Below are 12,284 nucleotides of genomic sequence, written 5' to 3' on the forward strand. Positions count from 1 at the left end.
GTTTCCCTTACCTAATTTAGGAATATGTTTAGGAATTTCCTTTCCACTCTAACAATCCCTCCTTACCACCTCACCCCAATACAATGATAGAAAAAATTACCTATGAAAAATTGGTGACCATGCTAGAGATTTTTGTAGTTGTCATGACCTAGTCTAGGAAAAGAACACAAAGGGAAAAAAAAAAAATCTTGCTAGCCACAGGGTATCTGATTTGTTGTCCCCAGTAAGTATTCTTCAATGTTAGTGACTAAAGCAACTTGCAGAATCTAAATGTTGTTAAACAAGCAACAAAGAAAGCTGTCAACTCTCCTTTTTAGCTTTAAAGAACAGTGGAATAGTGAGTGATATCCTTAAAAGCTAGAACTTTAAAACTACAACGGCATTTTGCGAAAGGGTTACTACTTGGGCACCCATACTTATTAAAAGGGCTGAAAACAGGGGTGCCTGGGTGGCTCAGTCGGTTGAGCGTCCGACTTCGGCTCAGGTCATGATCTCACGGTTCGTGAGCTCAAGCCCCACATCGGGCTCTGTGCTGACAGCTCAGAGCCTAGAGCCTACTTCAGATTCTGTGTCCCCCTTTCTCTCTGCCCTCCCCTGCTTGCACTCTCCCTCTATCAAAAATAAATAAACATTAAAAAACATTAAAAAAAAAGGCGGGGGGGGGGGGCTGAAAACATTACTCCAGCTCAGCTTGGCAAAGAATAATCCTGCTAGAGCATATATGTATAAGGGATAGAAAAACATTACCTTCTAGGCAAAATCTTCTCATTGTGTATTTCAAAGATCTAGCAAAATAAACCCTTTACTAGGAATGTCAGAATATTGAAAATTCATTCCTAGTATGATGGACTGTAATTACGATTCAGAATTAAAGTTAGAATTGACAATTTTCTTCATGAAGTTTCTAAAACGAAATATATTCCCCTAAGTCACACAACATTTAATGGAATCAGCCACCCAATCGATTCTCTTCCTGCTCAATTTCCTATACTTTGTATATTCTACACTTCATATTTGATCACTTCGTTGTTCCTATTCTTATTCTGTTAGGCACTCCACAGTCATAACTCATTTAGTGTTTCCAACAATCCTATTATTCTCATTTTAGAGGAGCAAATGGAGTCACAGAGAGATTAGGTAACTTGTCCAATGTCAAAAGCTATTAAGTTTCAGAGCCAAGCTATAAATCCGCCAGTCTGATTGAAGCTATACACACTGCCTCCTGGGCACCATAACTTATTTAAGCCATTTCCAATTGGTGTGCATTTATTTATTTAGAATTTTGACTTCACCACTGCTACTGCAAACAAATGCCTTGCAACAGTTGTGTTTGTACCTATTTTCTAATTCTATCAACACTGCTGGGACAGAGGGTATATGTGCATTTTACACTCCTTCTAAGTCTCAGTTCAGTGACAATCCCAACTACCCTGTAATTCCTGATTGCCCGATTTAAACACATTTGAAAAAAATAAATAAATAAAACTTACTTGAAGCAGAAAGCTATTACAGGGCAAGATGAAGCAACATATTTAGTCAGCAATAAAATGGGAGTTTGCTGAATTTTGTGGTATGATAACAAAAACAGTAAGGAGGAGACAGAGTTCAACAAGCACTACATTTTAGGGCCACTTACTATAAACATTAAAAACCTTATGTAACTTTAGAATCTGTCTCATAACTTGGTTACTATAAATTATATTCTTATACATTCTTTTTTAAAAGAGAGTACTAAAGAATTTAATACATTTTAGATAATTTCTCATCAAAATATCAATCTCATACCATACTTAGAAAACAAATTTCAGGTAAATTAAAAATAAAAATGTTGACATTACAGGAGTTAAAATATATAAATATGAAACAATTACATAAAAGCATAAAAAGGAAATGTAGAAGAATTGTTATAATACTTGTGAAGATTTTCTTAACCAAGAGTGAAAAACCCCGAACTATAAACAACAAATTTGACTACGTAAAAATGTAAAACTTTGGCATAGTAAAAAGACCACAAAGAAGATTTAAAAAATGCCAGTATAGGGAAAATATCTAAGATACCAAAAGATTAGTATATCACTAAAACAAAAATATAAATAAAATGGATAAAGTCCGTGATTTGAAACTAATAGAAAAAAATGTAATGTCTAATGTACATTATTCAACTATTATTCATACTAGTGTTTATCAGGGAAATTAAAAATGTAATTCTGAGATACTATTTATTGTCATATTAGCAAAATTCAGTAAAGATTTACAACATTTAATATAAGGCAGAAGGTAGAGAAAGGGGCATTTTCATGTACTGTTGATGGGAATGTAAAACTATTACTTTTACACTCTTTTTTGGAATATATTTGAATTTCTGGGAAACTTTTTGGAGTAGAGAAACAGTTCAGTATACATTTTCTACATGGAAAGTTTTGGCACTATTTATACTAAACTGGGGAGACCTTTTACTCCAACACAGAAAGATCACCAAAACGCTGTTTAATGGAAAAACTCCAACGGAAGAACAATACATAATACATACTAGGCTACCATTCACGTTATAAAAACAAAATGAGACATGCAAGTATATCACATAGAAAAGGTTACTGGCGAGTTGCGCTCCAACTGTCTACAACACAGTCACACAGCAATCAAGAAATGGCTACTTCTTAAGAGGGAGCAGCAAGGGAATAAGCTGAAGCAGAATTTTCACCTTCAGTTCATTTTCTGTACTATTGGAATTTTTTTATAATGAGACTGTATGAATTCTGTAATTAAAGGAAGATAAGATCCATGAGTACATTACTACCACGTGAGAAAACACAAGTTACAAATGTATAACACCCCACCCCCACCCCCTCGGGAGCTGCCCGTGGCTTTATTTATGAATCTGGTTTTTGGGTAGTCAGAGCAGGAGACTCCACTTCAGTGCAAATCCCTCTTTCAGGAGCCCTGACTCACCAGAAAAGGGTGCTCGGATTTTGATATACATGTTTGCTTTGTGTAAATGTTTACAATTTTATATTAAAGGGGAAATAAGCGTTATTTCTGAGTGTGTATTTTTTACTTTAACAGATTTTAAAACTATGATCCTTTATATATGTGTTTTGGGGGAGCTATGATAAGTTTTATGGCAACCAGTTGGTATTGTTAGCTTTCTATTGTCATCAAAGTACATAAAAATCCTATTAATCCCCTTATCCTCCTCCTGCCCTTAACTCTGGTATACACCAAAAAGAAAGCTTTACTCTCCTTCTTTTATCATTATAAAATAATAAATGTATTTTGCTAGTATGAAAAAAAAAATGTATAACACAGTCCCACTTTCATTAAAAACAAAAATGAATACATAATTCTATAATATTTGAATTTTTACACTCAGCATGCATTATTTTTATAATTAAAGAACAGTTTAAAAAAATACCTTGGGGAACTATAAAGTGAACTACATGAAGACTTCAGCCCTGTACACATGGGGCAGAGTCAGCCAAGAGGCAAGCAAAAGCCAGAGCTGTCCTGTGCAGCCCATGCGAGGATGTCTCCCAGCCTTAAAGAAGGTGCTTGGCTTGGGGAAAGCAAACCCTCACACTACTCCTTTTTAATTGGAAACATTTTAGGATTGGACCAGAAGAAAGACTGTGTTCCATCAATGAAACCCCACAGGCTTGGGCAGACACCTGTGGCTCCTCAACAAAAGATGTTCACCTGTGTCTACACATCTCAGCCTTCCTAATGAGAGCTCATTTCCCTTGTACTGTGGATCACCCAGTGCCAGAAGAAAGATTTTTGAAATATGAAAATTACTTTTCAGCCTCAAAAAGACTCTTTGAAAAAAAAGCTGAGTTGGTATAGAGGCTGTTAACTCAAAACCAGATTGAAGTGTTGGAAAATGTCTTCAGAGTAAACTGCTATCCTGGCATTGATACTGGAGAAGACTAAGCTCAAAAACTGAACCTAGAACAAGAGAATCCAGATCTGGTTCCAAAACCGGCATACAAAGCTGAAAAGGTCCCACAGACAATCACTTGTTTTCAATAGTGAAAAAAAATTTCAACACAAATCTCCTGGAATAGGAAGAAAACTAAACATGTGAAATTATCTTACAATTGCAGAACATGAAGAATCAATGGAAATATCAAGTATTAAAAATGTGATGTTTTCTGCATTTAGTCTGTTGTCATTTTTTTCTGAAAATATACTGTAAATATTACTATTATAGCATGGGACCTATTATATTTGGGCACTTTTAGTTACAATAAAGGCCTTTCCTACATATTTTAATAAATATTTTCAGAAAAAGGCAGCTATTGTTTAAGTCAGAAAATTTAATAATTTAGTTTGCTAAAAAAATAAAAATTAAAAAAAGTTAAGTTTCTTAGTGCTTAAAATGGCAAGCTCCAAATAGGAAAAATGGCATCTTGCTTAAGTGATTTTCCTAACAGTGCCAAACAAGTGAAGTATTGATTAATTTCTGTATATTTTAGGACCCAGAATTTTCCTTTCTCTAAGCTGCCTTTAAAATTTTTAAGAAAAGTTTCTAATGAGATAATTTTCTATTTCTATTTACATAGTAAATCTTAAATTAGTAATCTGTTAAGTCAGTACTACACTGTAAAGTTAATTCTTACTTGGAAAAACTCTTCCCCAGACCCGGGATCAGGCTAGCTCAGTGTGTTCCCTCCCTCATAGGAAATTAGAGATCTGCTATTTTCCTTCTTACGGCTAGGAAGTGGTGAAGCACTCAAGAACATGCCATCTGAGCATAGCTGTATGAGCAAGGCATTTAAAAACTCATAAAATTTTATAATTCTGTGTAAGAATCTGACTAAAGTCTGAGAATCAATTCACTCATGATACTTAAATCTTGGAACATTATTTTTTTTTTAAAAACTTAGCCTTGCTGAAGTATAATTTACGTGTTAATATTTTACCAAACATTCCTATTACTATTCACAATATTTATTTCAAATATTGTAAGTGGAGAGATGATATTATGTAATGCTTAGAAACATGAATGTTGGGAGCCAGCAAGTCTGGATTTGAATTCTAGCTCTGCCTCTTATTATAAACTTGGGCAAATCATGTAACTCTTGTCGGGTTCTTTCCTTTTAAGTAAAATGAGGATAATACCACCAAAATCACAGGGATCTTTGAGGATCAAATGAAAGATAAAGCATGTATTAAATAACAGTTATCATTTATCGAGTATATATATAATTATTGACCATGCTCACACTGAGATGCTCATAATTCAAAAAGTATGCAGTATTAAACCGAGCCTGAAGAGTCTATCTAATCCTTACCATACCTGCCGTAGAGAAATTCTTGTGAAGCATAGTGTCTGACATCCTGAAGATGTCATGTATTGAGATACATCGACCTGTTGCTATTTATTATAGACACAGTATGCAAGTGACCATATTTTTCAGTATTTGGTCCAATAATCAACTAAGGTGCTGACAAATCAAAAAAGCATACAAACTAGATGGAGTATACATCTGTAAATATTCATCTGTAATTTAAAATCTCTCCAGTTTACTGTATGTAACACCTCAAACAAGACAAAACAAACAAAAATGAACCCACATTACCTAGTCCCACTTACATTCACTATAAACTGAAAGCAGGGATGATGTCTACTATCAGATGCCTTCAGCAATATAAATCACCATGCATAAATCAAATTTTAGAATTAACCTTACTCTAATGAAAGACACACTACCTCCTCAATTTGTAGGCTTCTTGCCACTAGTCACAACTCTATTCCCTTCATTCCCTCCTCCACATATGACTGGATATAAATTTGATACTCTAGAATTATTTATTTTGTAACATGACTCTATAATACACTGTCTAAATTCCTCAGCCTGACATTAAATACCCTCCAGTGTGATCCTGAAGTTCCTTGGAGGTCTTTCCCCATGAATTGGCTCAGCTGGATTATTCACATCGTGTACTATTCTTTTGCCAAAGTGTTCCTTGTCAATATCATTCTGCTTGGATTGCTGTTTCTCACCATCAAAATCCTAGTCAGTGGAACTTTTTAAAAGCTGAAGTCACAAACTCAGTTTCCCAACCTATAACTAAATATACCCTATTTGGAATTGTTTTGCCTTCCGAATTCCTATAACACTATTTGCTACAACATTTATATATTACCTCCTAAAGTACAGTAACCATGTTTTTCAATTAGCCTATAAACTTATAAGAACGGTCTTATTTTTTGGTATCTCCTAAGTGCCAATCAGTACATGTATAAAGACATAAAAGTTACAAGTTACATAACCTTAGACATTCCTAACCTTATTGTGCCATTTCTTCAACCTTAAAATGAGTAATAATATAATCTGCAATGAGCTGTAGTGAGAATTGAGTTTCCTCAAATAAAATATGCTAAAGTAAATTTCCATGAGCATAATGTATAAAATGGGCATACACTAAGCACTAAATTGTTTGTTTTCATTACTGTTATCACCCCAGAATTTTTAAAAACCAAGAATAAACTGATTTAACTAATTCAGTTCATTATGGTAACTATAATGTCCAGTCTCTGCATATGCCCAGAACTGAAGAACCATGTAATTTAATTGGTCATCTAGCTACCCAAAAGACACTGCCTATGCTCCTGCTAGATGCCACATAACTGAGTTAGGTTCTGGTAACAAAAACGTGAGAGACAGTTCCATCATGCAAGGAACTCACAATTACTAGGTAAAAATATGCAATTTTTTTTTTTTTTTTTTTTGCAATACCATGCAATACCAATGCAATACCAAACACAGAAAAGTCCAGTGACTTAAGATAGAAGGATGCCTAACTGAGGTTGGGGAGGTAATGGAAGGAAATTTGTGAAAACTTCTTAAAGGAGCAAAACCTTAATAAAGGAAAAAGGTGGAAAGGCAAAGGGATCAGCATATGCAAAGCACAGAAGTTTTAAGTAACCTGGCAAAAGTAATATCTTAACTAAGTAATCGTGGTTTTCAAAGAATACAGGAAAAAAAGAGCTAAATACTACAAAACTGCTGGTTTCTGCAGTGCAAAGAACTGAGCCCACTTAAGGCACTGCCCCTTTTTGACTATTCCTGAGCAGAGAACCAGCCTTCCTTTTTATTGATGCAACTACTAACACCTGACATGATCTACACATGATAGACCCTCCCTGGTGGTGATTTCATGATTGAGAGAAAAAAATGCTGAAGGTGAGTTTTTTAAACTTGACTACTCTCCTGACCTTTGTAATCCATTTGTCAGAAAGACATAAGTATACAGACACATCTATGGTTCTCACACTGAGCCTTTGCTTAGTCAAAGTCTCACCTGATCCAGGAGTGATAAGAGGCCCCTCTAATTCAAGTGCCTCATCTTCAGACTGGTCATCTAGCTTTTTCTTTTTTTTCTTTGTTGGATCTCTGGGTTTTTTCAAGAGAGAAAGTTCTTCAGGGTGTCTGATATCTGTTAAAATAAGAAAAAAGATTATTTTACTAGCATAGTGTAAAATTTAAACACTTTATATCTGATAAATTCATCTATTAATCCATTCCAATGTAAGAATTCATAATTTGCTTCTGTGTACATATGTGTTTGTGTTGGGCCAGACATTACTGCCACGCAAAACACTAAAGTGTGGCACTTCTAAAAATAATCTACCAAAGCATTCAATTCATAGCTATGTAATAAAATAGTAACCTTGAATTGGAGAGAAAACAATCTGCTAGAGTACAGAAAGAAAATATTAGAACTCTTACTTACATATTTATTTTTTAAACATTTTAGAACCATAAAAAATTAAAATTTATATCCTAGCCATAGCAATTAGGCAAGAAAAAGAAATAAAAACATACCAATTGGAAAGAAGTAAAATTGTCACTATTTGCAGATGACATGTTAGTATATATAGAAAGCCTTAACTACTCCATCAAAAAGCTGTTGGAACTGGGGTGCCTGGGTGGCTCAGTCAGTTAAGCATCCAACTTCAGCTCAGGTCATGATCTCACGGTTTGAGTTCGAGCCCCGTGTTGGGCTCTGTGCTGACAGCTCAGAGCCTGGAGCCTGCTTTGGATTCTGTGTTTCCCTCTCTCTCTGCCCCTCCCCTGCTCACACTCTCTCTCTTCTTCAAAAATAAACAAACATTAATAATAAAAAAAAAAAAACCTGTTGGAGCTAATAAAACTGAGTGAAGTTTCAGGGTATAAAAGCCTATTGTGTTTTTATACATAAATAACAAACTGAGAAAGAGACATCAAGAAAACCAATCCCATTTAAGTAAAATACTATGGAATAAACTATACCAAGAAAGTGAAAGACCTGTACACTGAAAACGAGGAGTTGATGAAAAAAATAAAGACACAAACAAATGGAAAGATATTGTGTTTGTGGATCGGAAGAATAGGTATTATTAAAATGGCTATATTACTCAAAGCAATCTGCAGGTTTAATGCAATCCCTATAGAAAGTCTAATGATACTTTTCACAGAACTAGAACAAATAATTCCAAAATCTGTATGGAACCAAAGAAGACCTTGAACAGCCAAAACAATCGATAGAAAGAAAAACAAACCTGCAGGTGCATGCTGCTCGATTTTAAACTATACTACAGGAGTACCTGGATGGCTCAATTGGTTAAGCATCCAACGCTTGATTTCAGATCAGGTCATGACTTCATGGTTGTGAGACGGGAGCCTGACGCTGGGCTCCACACTGAGCATGGAGCCTGCTTGGGATTCTCCCTCCCTCCCTTTTTCTTTCTCTCTCTCCCCAGCCCCTCCCCGACTCATGCACATGTGGTCTCAAAAACTGTACCACAAAGCTGTAGTAATCAAAACAGTATAGTGTTAGCACAAAAACAGATATATAAATCAATGGAACAAAATAAAGAGCCCAGAACTACACACACGCGCGCGCGCGCGCACACACACACACACACACACACACATATATACGGTCAATTAATTTATGACAAAGGAACTAATAATATACAATGGGAAAGAATAGTCTCCTCAATAAATGATGCTGGGAAAACTGGTCAGCTATCTTGAAAAGAATGAAACTGGATCATATATGAAAATTAACTTAAAAGTGCTTGAAGACTTGAATGTAAGAACTAAAACCATAAAATTCCTAGAAGAAAATATATGGTAATAAGCTCTTTGGCATCAGTCTTAGAAATATTTTTTTGGACCTGACACCAAAGGCAAGAAAAACAGAAGGACAAATAAACAAATGAGACTGCATCAAACTAAAAAGCTTCTGCACAGCAAAGGAAACCAATAGAACCAGAAGGCAACTACTGAATAGGAGAAGATATTTGTACATCATATGTCCAATAAGGGGTTAATATCCAAAATAAGTAAATAACTCATACAACTCAGTAACAAAAAAAATCCAATTAGAGGATCTGAACAGACAGCTTCCCAAAGATACACAGATGGCCAAAAGGCACATGAAAAGATGCTCAACACCACTAATCATCAGGGAAATGCAACTCTAAACCACAATGAGATATCACCTTACACCTGTCAGAATGGTTATTATCAAAAAGACAAGAAATAATACGTGTTGGAGAGAATAGGGAGAAAAGGGAAACCTTATGCACTGTTTAGGAATGCAAACTGGTGCAGCCACTATGGAAAACAGTACAGAGGTCCCTTAAAAACTTAGAACTATGAAATGATCTGGCAGTTCCACTACTGGGTATCTATCCAAGGATAATGAAAACACTAATTCAAAAAGGTAGCTGTTCACTGCAGCATTATTTACCATAGCCAAGATATGGAAGCAAGCTAAATGTCCACTGATAGATAAATGGATAAAGAAGATGTGGTGTGTGTATAAACACACACACACACACACACACACACACACACACACACACACACCCCACACTCTGGAATATTACTCAACCACAAAAAAAGAATGAAATCTTGCCATTTGCAACAACATGGATGGACCTAGAGGATATTATGCTAAGTGCAATTAAGTCATAGAAAGACAAATACCACAATTTTACTTGTCTGTGGAATGTAAAAAACAAAACAAAACAAAACCAAGATGCAGTGATACAGAAAACAAACTGGTGTTTGCCAGCAGAGAGGGGAGTTAGGGGGGTGCAATGGGTGAAGGAGGATCAAGAAGTAAAAACTTCCAGTTATAAAATAAGTAAGTCATGGGGACATAATATGCAGCATGGGGAATATAGTCCATAATATTATATTAATTTTGTATGGTGACAGATAGTAAGTGCCCTGTGGTGATCATTTTGCAGTGTATACATGTGTTGATTCAGTATGTTGCATACTTGATACAAATACAATATTTTATGTCAACTATACTTCAATAAAAAAAAACCTTTCTATTACATGGTAGCCATCATTCATTCTGTATGTTGTAAGTTACACATGACACATGAAGTAAATTTAAGTACTTTCGTATCATTACCAAATCTGAAAGTTTTAATCGATTCAAACTTTTCTGCCTTGTATCAAATGGCTATAAATTTCTGTGTTTATCTTACTCATTTTCATGTGAAGAATCTGGTAAGAGAAAAAAATGGCTAAATGACAGTAACAAAAGAATTAACAGCCCATATAAATAGATATAGAATATTATGTTACATACCCTGTCCATAAATTGTTGCAAGAATTGTTAAGAAGTCAGTTTTACCTAAATTGAGCTAAAGATTCAATGGAATCTTTGCCAAAATTCCAACTTGATCTTTTATACAAGATGACAAGTTGATTGTAAAATTCGTATGGATATGAAAACAATCCTAGGATAGTCCGAGCAATTTTTAAAAGACTAAAGTTGGAGAACTTACACTACCCAATATCATATAGCTACTGCAGTTAAGACAGTGCAATTATTAGCTACATGATAACATGTATATATGAAGAGGAACCAGAAGCAGACCCACATATAAGTAGTCAATTATGTTGGACAAAGGTGCCATGGCAATTCAAGAGGAAAGGAAAATCTTTTTTCAATAAACAGTGCTGAATGAGAGATTCATACATTAAATGGATCATAAACTTTAAAAAAGTAGACAAAGATTTCTTACATAGAACACACACATTCCACAAGAAATTGTCCTTTATTAAAAAACAAATAGGGGTGCCTGGGTGGCTCAGTCGTTTGAGTGTCCGACTTCGGCTCAGGTCATGATCTTGTAGTCTGTGAATTCGCGCCTCAGGCTCTGCGCTGACAGCTCAGAGCCTGGGGCCTGCTTCAGATTCTGTCTCCCTCTCTCTCTGTTCCTCCCCTGATCACACTCTGTCTCTCTCTCAAAAATAAAATAAAAACATTAAAAAATCTGCTCTTTGAAGAATACTGTTAAAAAAAGGCAAGCTGTATGTTGAGAGAAAATATTCACAAAACATATTACATATATTTGACAAAGGAGTTGTATTTAAAATTTATACAGCTCAATAATAAGCAGACTAATGGGCCAAAGATTCGGATGAGCACTTCACCAAAGAATATATAATGGTCAAGAAGCACAGAAATACTCAACATTATCGGTCAGTGAAATGCAAGTCAAAACTGTGAGACATTATGTACCCACAGAGTAGCCAACATTAATAAGATTGATAATACCCAGTGTTGGTGAAGATGTGGGGAAGGAACTGAAACTCTCATACTCAGATGGAGGGAATGGGAAACATTTCTGAAAACTGTTTGGCAGTTTCTTATAAAGTTAAACACACAACTCAACCATTCCACTTCGAGTTACTAACTGAAGAAATTAAAAGCACATATGTTAACAGCTTTACTCATAAAAGCCAAAACTGGAAATAACCCAAATTGATAAACAAAATGTGGTATTTTCAGATCAGTGGAATACTACTCACACTTTGGAGCACAACTCGTGAGTAAAAAGGGAAAACTGATACCTACAATAACATGAATGTATCTCAAAATCATTACACTAAGTGGAAGAAGCCAACTAGAAAAGCATATATCCTACATAATTCCATACATAAAATTGCAAAAAATGACAACAAATCTGTAGTGACGGAGCAAATAAATGGTTGTTTGACTAAAGTTTGAGAGCTAATGCAAATATTCTCTATCCTGACTATGGTGTCCTCAAATTGTATACTTTAAGCGGGTACAGTTTATTGTACACCAATTATACCAAAATTAGATTAATTAAAAAATAAAGAGTGTAAAGAGGAGAGCCAAGAACAAACGAAAATGAAAAATGGAGCAGAAAGGAGGAGGACCAGTCTATGTATCTGGCAGCACTATGCTCACTGTATGTCAGGGTCTGAGTAGAACAGACGACAAAATACAAAAGGACC

General features: G+C 35.1%; 1 protein-coding gene and 1 pseudogene across 2 annotated transcripts in view; one reads left to right on the plus strand and one right to left on the minus strand.

The window, feature by feature from the left end:
* FERMT2 (FERM domain containing kindlin 2) overlaps positions 1–12,284 on the minus strand; it is an 83,982-nt gene that overhangs the window by 23,329 nt on the left and 48,369 nt on the right. For both annotated transcript variants that reach the window (XM_042989706.1, XM_042989707.1), the window contains exon 4: positions 7,306–7,440. In XM_042989706.1, the coding sequence (XP_042845640.1) occupies positions 7,306–7,440 (135 nt within the window). The remainder of the gene's footprint in view (positions 1–7,305; positions 7,441–12,284) is intronic.
* LOC102965578 lies at positions 3,524–4,061 on the plus strand (annotated as a pseudogene).

Source organism: Panthera tigris, chromosome B3 (genome assembly GCF_018350195.1).
Source record: "Panthera tigris isolate Pti1 chromosome B3, P.tigris_Pti1_mat1.1, whole genome shotgun sequence".
Lineage (NCBI taxonomy): Eukaryota > Metazoa > Chordata > Mammalia > Carnivora > Felidae > Panthera > Panthera tigris.